The sequence below is a fragment of the Bactrocera latifrons genome, unplaced genomic scaffold (assembly GCF_001853355.1).
Source record: "Bactrocera latifrons isolate USDA-ARS-PBARC rearing strain unplaced genomic scaffold, ASM185335v1 scaffold_78, whole genome shotgun sequence".
Lineage (NCBI taxonomy): Eukaryota > Metazoa > Arthropoda > Insecta > Diptera > Tephritidae > Bactrocera > Bactrocera latifrons.
Window position 1 is genome coordinate 144194 of NW_017537467.1, and position 13480 is coordinate 157673.

The 13480-nt window shown below is 36.3% G+C and overlaps 1 protein-coding gene across 4 annotated transcripts in view; it reads right to left on the reverse strand.

Annotated features, from left to right (window-relative positions):
* Positions 1–13480, reverse strand: part of LOC108976562 — a 264077-nt gene that overhangs the window by 74273 nt on the left and 176324 nt on the right. For all 4 annotated transcript variants that reach the window (XM_018945761.1, XM_018945760.1, XM_018945756.1 and 1 more), the window contains one exon: positions 2127–2704. In XM_018945761.1, coding sequence (XP_018801306.1) covers positions 2127–2704 — 578 coding nt within the window. The remainder of the gene's footprint in view (positions 1–2126; positions 2705–13480) is intronic.

Genomic DNA, 13480 nt, shown 5'->3' on the forward strand with positions numbered 1-13480 from the left:
CAGCTCGTTAACACACCTCCCTCCTATAAACGATAAAGAGACTTAAGATACGCTTTTAAATTAAAACTTCGTAATAATAGCTGTATTTGATTCGCCAAGCTTTGGAGAGGGGCAAATCGAATACACTTCATCATATGTTCAAACAAATGGGCAACACTTGTAGTACAGCCCTGCGCTAGCATGTCTTCTGACAGTGAGATATTTGCATACTCTGATGTACGGATTCAACTCCATCGCTTTTTTGTTATTTTACGACAATTTTTCTGGCAAGAGAAGTGCGCTCAAAGAGAAATAGCGAATCGGAGGAAGCTAAAACAGTCTTTTACATATTTTAATTTTAATTCGGGAGTTATATTCGTTATAATATATAGTATGTATATATGTACTATTTTCCATCTAAATCGATCACCCTATTGGATATGTTTGCATTAGTGTATTCTTGCTTACATGATCATTCCAGTTGACATGCGACACGATGGGGTAAGGTACCCATTAAACATTCGGTATTTACGATACAAAAAAGGCAAACTGAATTGCGAAACAACGCACCGCATAAACGTATGTGCAAGCGAGTGCACATGCGCGTGCGCAATTTAAGCTTTATGGCGACATAAGCGGATTTGTGTGGCATGGACGCACATTCAAAAACAAAATGCAAAATAGCAACGCTTGCTTTAGCTTATAGGGCTCATACACGACACACATGTGCGTTGGATCTGTGTGAATTCATTTCGCCCATACACGACACACAAATCCATTTTCGTTCGTTCTTCACATAATACGTGCCACAAGCAAGCGAAACATTTCTTGGAATTTTTTTCTAATGTGGCACTTTTATCTATTTCTTTGTATTTCGTTAATAAGTTAATCCAACTTTTATTTTTCTCAATTTAATTTTTATATTTATCACTTTTCGTTTGCCAAATTGCTAATTAATTTTTTAAAATATTAATAAATTCTGAGACGAAATCTTTAATAATGGGGTAGCCTGCTTTAGAAGCTTCAAACAATCAATTCCTTTTTTTTTTTTGTTTTTTGCTTAAATGTCTTTAAAAATTATCTAAGAATATGTCCCCACAGTTATAGATGGGAATTCGAAAAGCTAGAAGGGAAATAGTGATCGAGCGTCTAGCAGATATATGAGCGTTTGGGCGAAAAGCGAAAACTTTGCCTCGCGATTTCTCTGTTTTTAATTTTTACGATTTTTCTTAATTGCCGACTACACGTCGTATGGAATACGGGGCAAAGTTTATTATCTCTGACATTAAAGTATCTTCTTTTTAAACTATAATAAATAAACTAAGAAAAGTCAAGTTTGAACATATTTTTAAACAACATTAAGTAAAATTTATTTGGACAAAACCCACTTTTTTAAATTTTTAAGTTTTTTTTTAATTTTACAAATTTTTTTGGAATTCTCTTAGTTTAACTAGAATATAAGTTATTAACAAATATGAATCTTTAGAATTTTGCCCGCCATCCGAAAAATGCACATGCGAGATGCATCGGGCAATTGCTTCCCAAAGCCAGAATATCAAAGATTTCGTATCCAAAAAATGTGTGAAAGATGATCAAATATATAACTATAAAGCCTAGAAATTTCACTTGAATCAATTATTTCTTTCCCTCCAAAAAAAAATCCTCATAAAAATCGATTTTTTGAAGCCTCTAAAGCAGGCTCCCCCCTTAACACTTGTTCATCCGCGATCTTCACTGATGGGCGACATGAGAGAAATAAGGTTTTGCGCGCACACAACTCCATACACGACACACATGTTCGCACACCGATCGTAAAAAATCAAACATTTTCGCGAACATGATCGATACGCGCACAAGCCCATGCACGCATAAACCGCATGAGTACACATACCGATCGAACGCACTTGTGTGTTGTGTATGGGCACTTTTAACTGTGAAAAAATTGTGCAAAAAAGCTAATAGCATAAACACAAATCCGACGTGGACGCACCAACATGGGTGAACACAAACAAAAGTTGCGTAAATGAAAATTTTTTACTTTCTGTATTTGAGTTAACTCTCAATATTTACTGTTATATATGTATACATACGTGTTTGACAAATAGATAAAAACATTGCAAGAACAAATATTATTTTTTTCAACTCACCTCTACTCGCTCCAGATACTCCTGGAAGGCCGTGTACGAGTCCTCGCCGTCGTCATCAGTCAAATCGCGCACCACTGCTAAATCGAGATTGTCCAGAGTGGCGGCCAATTTGCGGCAGTTGTCCGCCGTCGCGTCACTCGACGTTTTATCAGCTGACTTGGCCGCTTTGCCATTGTGGTTGACCGCACAGCCACTTCCGCATTTCGCGTTATTGCCGCCGCCAGCACAGCTGTTGTTGACGCTACGGCGTGGCATGGTTGCATAACCGGTGCTGCATGCCAGACTTGAGCCCGCGCTTCTTGTCACAGGCGTCGAAGCTACTGCTGTGTGAGCCGTATAGACTGATGTTGATTGAGGAGTTGCGGCTGCTCTCGAAGGAGCATTTTCTGTCGCTGTTGCAATTTCCGTCCCGCCCATCACATGAGCACTTGTATTGCTGCTCTCTCCGTTAGTTGTACCTGGCTGTACTTCACTTTTTCTTGTCATGTTTTGTTTGCCATTGCTCTGAATTTGCTTGTGATTCTGAACTTGTTGCTGCTGTATCTTAATGGAGTTGTCATGATTTCGCGTTTGTTGCTCTGTGAGTTGGCGAGAGAAAGTATTGAAAAAAACTTACAAATAAGTGCATATCAACAAATTGAAAATATAGAAAATGCAAATTAATAGGCAATTAGATAAAAGCGAGAAATTTTTGAAATTGCAGGGCTCACATTGCAGTTCATTCCGTACTCTTCGGCACCAGCACTTGCGCTCTCACATTTCAGTTTATCTATCAACTGACTGCGTGTTTACAACTCACATCTGTTAACATGTTCCAATTTGTGCTCACTTGCCGTTCCCCAAAGCTCATAAGGCTTGCCTCTGCTGTTATCAGTCATATTAATGTACGCTACCGGATAACAGGTGACCCACAACTCCAAACTTTCATACATATACTATATATGGTTATGAGCGCGCTACAAAAGTATCTTGAGTGTTTATGTACATACATATGTAAGTATGTACATATGTTCTTAAGAAAGTTTTGTCGGTGAAATAGTCGAAACTTTTCTGGGTAGTTTGAAAGCTCGTGTGCATATAATATATGTATTTACATACGAGTCTATTCTGAGACAATACTGTCACGAACTCATTGGCAGCATTCTTCGAAAACGTATTCAGTACTACTTATATCTCTGTATTACTTGTATGTCTGGATTAAAAGAGGTTTGAAACTGAGATTGTTCATGAATAGGTCACTATTAAAAAAAAAATAACAACTGAATTGTAAACTTATAATAATTATACAAGAGAACTTTTCTAGAATGAATGATCTAAATTTTACATTCTAAGTAACCATTTCCATCAAAATTTTCTCTTACGATACGTTCGTTAACCTATAACTCTTTTCGTAATGCCCTAAATTGTTTTTGAACGGAATGGCTCACTAATTAAACTACATGGGCCTCTCATTTAAGTAACTTTCTGATTTCCTTACACCATTAGCAAGTGTCTTCAGCTCGTTTATTTTTGGAAACCGATGATTTTTTCTACAAAGAAATTAAATCAAAAATATGCCACTGAATCTACAGCTTTACCAATACCACAGCAGTAATCATATGGAACCATATTTGTGGAAGTACCTGGTTATAAGATTTAAATTTCAAAATGATTCACACAAGTACATTAAATTAAAGGGACGAATAATAAAATCGAGCGGTTTTGAAAGGTGGATATCATAACTATAAATCGCCGTTACGGGGACGCTCTGACCCACAAACTCAACAAGCTTGTGAAATGAAGCAACAATAACAAAGAAAAATCGAATTTACGGTCAAACCGAAATTGAGAGGCAAGTAACAGAACTCAAGCGACTTCCCATGCTGAGCCATATGTTGCAATTATTTTAAGAGGTTACATAGGTTTCACAGTTTAAAAAAGTCTAACATTTTTTTTTATCTTATTAAGCTGTATAACATCTCTAGAATAGTGTCCTAAATTTTCAAATTGATCCGACTAATAGTTTCGGAGATACAACCTTGAAAAGGTGGACGCTCGAGGTCAGGTATAGGCTGAGGGTGCAGTAGGTAAAACTTTAAACGTTGTCAAGATTTCTCGTGAAATACTTCACCGATCTTGATGAAATTTTACACAGGTCTTCGAGATATCATTTACAAGTTCTTGAAAGAAAGATTTTTTTTAAATTACAACTATATAAAAAAAATGTCGAAAAATTTTCATAAAAACGTCAGCCAAAAATCCAGTTTTAATTTTTTGTTTTCTTTCGTCCAATACCTAGTTTATTGTCTTTACTAAAACACGTATTTTTTATTTTTATTTGAGATGATCCTGAAAGTTCTGCTGACAACGCGGAAATGGCGTCGTAATGACTGTCTTTTAAATAAAAAAAATTTTATTAAAATATTTCATTTTTTATATGTAAAAAAAATTATTGAAAAGGATTCGTTTTTTGCCCAAGGAAACCCATGTAACCCCTTAAAACATTTATATATATACATGAGCGTAGGCAATTGAGAAGCAAAGTCCTCTCCCGACAAACAAACACCAAACTCTATAAGTCACTCATAATTCCCGTCCTGCTATATAGTGCAGAGGCTTGGACGATGTCAACAACAGATGAGTCGATGTTGCGAGTTTTCAAGAGAAAAGTTCTGCGAAAGATTTATAGCCCTTTGCGCGTTGGCCACGGCGAATATCGCATTCGATGGAACGATGAGCTGTACGATATATACGACGACATTGACATAGTTCAGTGAATTAAAACACAGCGGCTACGCTGGCTAGGCTAAGAGGAAGACCTCCACTCCGTTGGAAGGACCAAATGGAGAAGGACCTGGCTTCACTTGGAATATCTAATTGGCGCCACGTAGCGAAAAGAAGAAACGACTGGCGTCAAGAAGAAGATATACATACATATGTATAGTATATGCATAGGAGTAATACATTTGTGTACGTGTATAGCAACAGTTATTCGATTTTATTGCGCATGCGTGCTTTCGATTGATTCTTGATTAAATACGAAGACAGTGTAGACTATGACAACCATGCTGTGGAATCGGCGGAGAGCTGTGTCTGCAGCCAAATCATTTTAATTAGCCGCTGAGTGACCCTCAATGAAAGACTGATATTGCTCGCGTCAGCCACTTGTTACACAATTCATTCGCCGACATCGTAAATCAACGTACGCAATAAGGCACCACTCACACATGCACATACACCAGTGTAAGCATTGCATAAATTTTAAAGGCCCCCATATACTAAATACGTATTTATACCCTGAACAGGGTATATTGAATTCGTCACGAAGTTTGTAATACCTAGAACGCAATTTTGGAGATCTTATAACAAATTTACATATGTACTATATAAGTAATCAGCATGACGAACTGAGTCGAATTAGCCTTATTCGCCTGTCTGTCTGTGTATACATGAACTACTCTCTAAGTTTTTAGGATGTGATCTGCATTTTGCAAACGTTTTTTTTATACTCTCGCAACAAAGTTGCTAAAGAGAGTATTATAGAGTATATATTCACATAACTATTGTTTGTAAGTAACAAAACTAAAAGAGTTAGATACAGGGTTATATATACCAAAGTGAGCAGGGTGACGAGTAGTCTGTCTGTCCGTCCATCCGTGCAAGCTGTAACTTGAGTAAAAATTGAGATAACATGATGAAACTTGGCTTCATAAGATGGTCAAGTTCGAAGATGGGCAAAATCGGCCCACTGCCACGCCCACAAAATGGCGAAAATCGAAAACCTATAAAGTGTCATAACTAAGCCATAAATAAAGATATTAAAGTGAAATTTGGCGTAAAGGATCGCATTAGGGAGAGGCATATTTGGAAGTAATTTTTTTTTAAGTGGGCGTGGCCCCGCCCCCTACTAACTGTTTCGTACATATCTCGGAAACTACTATAGCTATGTAGACCCTGTCTCTTATACACATCTAGATGTGTATAAGAGACAGCTTTGGAACATATCTCGGAAACTACTATAGCTATGTAGACCAAACTCGACAGAGTTATTTTCTTCATGCATTTCCATGTACAGTTCAAAAACGGAAGATATCGGATAATAACCACGCCCACCTCCCATACAAAGGTTATGTTGAAAATCACTAAAAGTGCGTTAACCGACTAACAAAAAACGTCAGAAACACTMAATTTTACGGAAGAAATKGMAGAAGGAAGCTGCATCCAGGCTTTTTTTAAAAATTGAAAATTTTTAACACCCTGATGACATGTACGAAATATGGGTGAAATCGGTTCACAACCACGCCTTATTCCAATGTAGCGCTATTTTGAATTCCATCTGCCTTCTCTGTATAATATATCCATTAGCAACCAATGGGGCTAGCGGAATAAACCTTTACACAAATGCGGTATTTGATGCGAGAGTATAAAATGTTCGGTGACACCCGAACTTAGCTCTTCCTTACTTGTTTCTTTCTAAACTGCTCATTTGTCGGAGTCACCGATATCGCACGCCTATTGCATATAGCTGCCATACAAACTCACCGATGTAAATAAAGATGGATGGAATCTTTTGTATTTGTGAAAGGTATTTATTATAGCTTCGGTGCAACTGAAGTTAACGTTATTTCATGTTTACTTGAACTGTGTAACATAGGCTGTGTGTGAATGTTAACCCTGCATTTATTCATAAAATTAGTTGGGAATCGTACCAGTAAAGTTTGTAACTAGTATATTCTACCTGAAACCGAAGTTGAATGAACACTATCCCATTTACTTCATTTATAGAACTACTTTCTGGTGTGCTTCTACCCATACAACTTTATTGTTGTAGTTTTGGAACTTGGTGTTTTAGATCGAGTGTGACAATCTTCCTCTCTGGCGATGTTCTCGTAGAACATCTTCGCGTGATTGGTTGGGTTTGTGATTAATTTTCCATGTAATGTTGCTTATAACTAGTTGCACACCAGTTTATAACATGTTGATCTGACTGCTGTGTGTACATGTACACACGTTGGCCAGTACTTGCACGTACATAAACACTGATCAACGCAATTGACTGAGCACCCCAACGCCGGATTTTTGCAACATTTTATTCTTTTTCCAGTTTGCCCGCCTCAATTTAAAACGAGCACTGACTGGGAGGTCTGCTGTCTCGCCGGCAAGTTTCCGCGTATTCCGCTTTTCTTATTCGTACTGGCATACTACATTGATTTGCAGCATAATAAAAAGAGTAAATATCGACCCACCGCATATGAGGAGTCTCCTGGCCAGAAACGTTATGTTTTACTTTTCATTGGTAATTTTTGCACAATTACTTTCATTTATTGATGAAATTTTTACTCAACTTTGAAATCATTGTTTTAGCATAAGAGCAAAGTTGAGTAAAATTAAATAATAATAATAAAATAATAAAAAATTTTATTTCACATTTTTGATTATTATTTTAAGTGAATAAATATAAAATTTTTTTAAATAGGTAATACATTTAAACATAAACATTTTATGTCTTCGGTTTACGTAACTTCAAAATGCAATACATATGTATATACTTTCTCTTGTATATTCCCCAAAAAATGTTAAGTACCTATGTACTTACATACAAAAATAGATACATATGTGAATAAAAATAATTTTTTTTTAATTTTTTTTACTTGTATACATATGTATTGTATTGCTGTAATCCAATCAGCGATCTCTGCGCCGTGTCTGGTATGGGGGAAAACGTTGAAACGGCATTATAATTGACTTGTAAATGTTTGAATTTCAATTACTGCTTTTTAAAGCTCAAGCCAATTCAGAAGTAGCGGGGAGACTTATAAACAAAAAAATTGTTTTGTTAAACAGTAATTTGTGTTTACCTATTATGTTTTTTTTTTAACAAATAAATTTTTAGCAGCTTTTTATGCGATGGTAGCAAAAATGGGTATGTCCGACAAGAGCATTTTTTATTTCTTTAACCGAAAATTTGATTGGTTATAAAATTGGCCACCTTGAGGCAACAAGTACAAATGAATCTAAAAATCAGTTTTAGTTAAATATTATTTTTAGATTTTATACCTTTCATAAAGTTAATGGTAGTCGTATTAACTACAAAGAAATAAAAAATGCATTGGCCTCGAACCATGAAGAGAATATTTACCATTGCATTCATTCATTCTACCCAGCAACAGAATGATGAAATAAACTCATATGACACTATTTCCTCTTTAAACACCTCTTTATAGTAAATATATACATATATATTTAATTTAATCTTATACCAATTTAGTCCAATCGGAAACCTTCACACTCTGTTAGAAGGCGAATATATTCCGACAATATCCGTTTAAATATAAAATGTTCGTAGCCGGGGTTGCGTTGCCCCAAAACAATTTTTATCCAATAATTGTATATTTAAGCTGATCATATAAATAGAAGATAATGCCTTCAAAATGGATGGTTAGTCAAATTCGTGTTGGTTCAATTTGGGTCATATTTGATGAACAAAATCTTTTCCGATTCAATTTTAATTATTATTATTTTACTGATTTCCGTAGCCCGTATTGATTAATAGTTTTTGCTTATATTCGAACAGAGGTCGCTGATTGACTTTGAACTATTCAGTATCTGTAGGCTTATTAAAGCATTCCAAAAAAGGGTCAAAAAACGGGAAATTTGCTTATGGGTTTAAAAACGGTTTCGAGCTAGCAATTTTCAAAGTTAAATATAGGAATTTAGGAATTAAAAAAATTTGTTTTTCAGATTTTTAGATTTCCGCAAGAAATTTAATACACATTCTGATTTTGATATTGTGTTGATTATTTGTCTAAATTACTAGATCCGATAACTACAGAATGTATCTCCCATTCAACCGATAATTATTTTTATTTTCTGGCATACTGCCTTTAATTGGAAAACTAAGAGTGCATTATTAGTTATATATGTATTAAATAATGACATAAAAAATTAAAGAAATCGGACAACCATAACATATATAAAATCGATCTGTAAACCTTTGTTAAGAGTATATCTTCGAATAACTATAAGCATTTCTAATTTTTGGAATTTTGAATTGATACTGAACCAGTAAGGAAGACCTAAGTTCATTTATATAAATCTTCACCGATTCAACCCATTTTTGACACACAGACAGACTACAATCAGGAAGGGATTATCTCTGAATTTCAATTATACATTTAACACATTGAACGATATTTTTGATAAAAAGTCAACTATAAACACTGGGTTCACATATTGAACATCTGGGAGTTTGAAGAGTTTTGGTTCGATTTACGCAAGTTTTTGTCATAAGGTGGCACAGTCTTGATTTGTGTGCTGAAAAGGGGAAGTTTCAAATATAAATTAAATTTGTGTTAAGTAGGCGTGGCTGTACTTCGATTGCACCTTTTCACACTGTAAGATAGGAATTCCCCCTTCGGGTAGGGGGGACCCCTCCGGGTTCGAGGGGAAAACGAATATACCCGCGGCAAGGCATACCTGTCGTAAGAGGCGACTAAAAGCCATATACACTGTGTCAGACTTAAGAGACCATGTTTTGATTCAACATGGTCAAAGTCAGATAAGTGCTATAATATTCTGCTGGAAGTCAAATTTTTAGCTTTATATTTATATCACAAAATATAAGGCATTTGTCACAGCGACAAATGCAACCAGTCATTGAGTTTTTGGRGACTCAACTGGTAGTAGCAAAAGCTACAAAGTCAGACCAAAGACTTAAACCTGGTGCCACGGGGATCAGTAAGCCCTTGGAGGTACCTCCAGTCTGCCCATTGGGTTTGGCCCTTTGTGGAGATTCGTGGTGGCTGTGGTTTAAACTTAAATGCAAGAAGGGCATTTTATCCAATGTGGAGACGCACTGCGGCCGGGTGCCGGACCCAAAGTACGGCAGAGGTTTTAGATGGCCCTCGTACCCGACCAAGGTGACTAGGGTGTCCCTATCCACCCGAACCAATTGGAAGCAAGGATTAAATGCAAAATGCATTTATGCTTTGGGGCGCTGATCAACGAATTGTATTGATCTATGTGCTTCTAGCAATAGAAAGCACCGTGGAATTTAGTCTTCATAGACAGGTATTCACGTAAAAACACATTGACACATTGTAAGATAGGAATATCAGAGGAATGTTGGATACCAAATTTGGTTGAAATCGGTCGGGCGGGTACTTAAATATGTAAAATTTATTGCTTCTGGCGTATTTAGCTATTGTTTTATCGCGCTTTTAGTACATTTTAACAAAACCGTTATATGGGGAGTGAATGGGGGTTATCATCCCATTCCATCCATTTCCGGTAAGAGTTGTTATAATATTTACGCTAGGCGAGCTTGGCTGTTGTATCTTAAGCGATTTCAGAGATCTGAACATTAAACGTATTAGAGGGTGGGGACACGCCAACGTTCGCAACATTTTTTTCCACAGGTGCCCCTTGCCACTACGACCGCCTGTTAGGGTTTTATGTCTGACTTTAATGTTTGGTTAAGGTACAGTGGTCCGATTACGCCCATATACGAATTTTATTTTATTTTTCTAAGAAACGCGCATATCAAGTTTCATCAAAATACCTCAACTTTTACTCAAGTTACAGCTTGCATGATCCTTATCATTTATACATATTTATAGCGGGATTCTATAACCAGTCTCTAGTCTCTATTTGAGACATTTTGTGGTAAAATCTCAATTTGTGACTAGTTACTATTCACTAAACAGTCTCTAGCTTTAGACTAAATCCCATATAGGTACATTCCAAAAATTTTGTTAACTACTTCGTAAGTGATTCGAAATAAAAACACAGAGGGTGTATTGATATTTAGTGTTTCAAGTAAGCCGTCGAGGTTAATTATATACATTTTTATCTTCAATTATATACAATCTACATTTATAGATTAACGTAGAAGCATAGACAAAACAAAGCTGGAAAAGCCTTGCTTAACATGTACTTGCCAAATTCAATGTGCCATAAGCCAAAATTGGAGAAACCCTAAAATAATGACAATCGATCTATAACAGCAATTTGTTTAAACCAAATAGGCTTTTGTCGGATGGCTGGCAATTGTCTGTGTTGGATGGAGAAACGTGGTGGTGAAGGCGCTGGTGTATTAATTCCGAAACTTTCACACTTACTGCAAATACCGCCCCGATTCAAGCAGATGTAGTACACCAAAGAAAGTGGCTCAATGAAGCGCTTAGATAGTAAGCGCACAAAGGCGATGGTATGGCAGAAGCCAGCGAGGTAATTATATATGTATCTTGTAGGTACACAATAAGGAAGGCTGTCGCCCTATCTTGTATGGATCATTAAAGGCAATTCATCTTAAAACACTAAATGAGGACTATCACAACAAAGCTAAACGGGCGCGTAGCCAAGTAACCACGCGGTTGTACAAGCAGCTCCAAAGCAGAGCACAATAGCAACGGCGTTGAAGTAGCAATTTTGAACAGCGATAAAAGTAATAAAAAATTCATAACATGGACAGGCATATGAAAATACAATAGTGATATCAGATGCAATAATAAAACTACAATACTTTCTTACTATTATCGCTAGAGACGCATTGAATGCTTAAAATTTTTAAGGGTTAGACAAGATTATGTTGGATTTAAGATTAAGTTAAGATTATTTTTCTTGACCTGTGGAACCCGATGACTGACATCTGTGAATGCGGACAAGGAAGTATGCAATAAGTCATGCAAAACAGCATGCCGTAGAGAATATGAAGTGCGTCTGGCCAAAGGAAGCTGGCTGGTTGGTCGTGTGCAAATAGGTAATAAAGTAAATCAAAGGACGGCAAGGCAGCAGGTGTGGAAGGGTAGGGATCTAGGTGACTGTTGTAGGCTTGTCGCGGGTTTCAGACAGGAGACAAGTTACAGATCGATATATAACAAACTGGGGAACTACACAGGCAGACAGATGGGTATGGCTAAATTGATTGAGCTCATCATGGCGACCATTTATACATATGTACATATGTATGTACATTTTTGTAGGATCTTCGATATTTACTTTTGGGTGTTACAATTTTCGTGGCAAACATGGAGAAATACTTAACGAAGTTTCAATACAACAACTTAATTTTTAACGTTCAGTTTGTATGAAATCTATATGCTAATGTGGTCCGATCTGGAAATTTTTTTTCGGATATTGTAACGTTTCCTTGGCGATTAATTCATGAAAAATTTTGAGAAGATGCCGGCATATTTTTCAATACAATAGCTTGCTTTTAAATGTACATTTGAACCTGAAGAAATTTCAAAACTAAATTGCTTTTAAAGTGTTTATAAGCTACACTGGCGCATATATTAAACATGAAATGCACAATCTTGAAATCAATTAATAGAATAACAGGAAATACATAAATAGATAATAGATAAATTCTTCTCATTTATTTGAAAGTTGTCGCTTCTATTGTTTATTATTGTGAGGGACCCTTACAAAAGCTATATAAGTATGTACCTTTTAAAGGTGAATAAGCGTAGTGCAACGCGTTCACCAACAAATATTATGAACGCAGTAGTGAGTATGGCTGAACCAGTGAAGAACCACGATAACAATGACATAAATGCGGATTGTGCATTTTTGCAACAACTTCCATATGCTCAGCCCGGCGTATGTACATCTTTAGAGGTGCAAAAAGCGGGAACACAATGCTCGCGACAGACTGCGGCAGCACGACAGTGAACAGAAAATGGCGTTGTGAATCCTACTACATGAACATTTGTGAGAAGGCAGCAACATAATAATGGCCGGCATGTACACAAAAAAATGCAGTTGTCCATTTTGCATGTACACAATTTCGTTGTGGTCATACCAATACCTTGCACTTCAATGAAATTTTAATATTTTGTTCAAAATGAAATTTTTTATGCATAAAATAAGAAAATAGGTAAATTAATTCGTTTCATATTATCAATTGTTATTACAAATGATGTAAAAGAGCTATTTTATTCTTTTATTTGTAAAATGACGTCAGGTTTGTTAGAGCTTTGAATAATTTTACATTTTACATATTAGTGGCATCACCACTCTTCCTCATCTCTCTATTGTCAATTCTACTGTCGTTGGCAAATATAGGATAAAATTGAAGTTAGTGAGAACGACAACTGTCGGCCTGCAGTCGTTTAGTCGTGCAGCTGTCAAAATAGGTCCGTCCATAAGAACGTGTGTATTTTAATATTTGACAGATGTCGTTTGCCGCGAGCATTGTGTTCAGCACATGAGTTGTTAGTTTATTTGCATGCATAAGCGCTGTCGCCTTTAGAATTACCAAGGATGTGGCATGCCACGATGTATGAAGCGCGCACTGAATAGCTAATGTGTCAATCTATGTGGAATGGAAATGGAAAAATGTGACAAGAAACTTGATAAACGACAAAATAAAA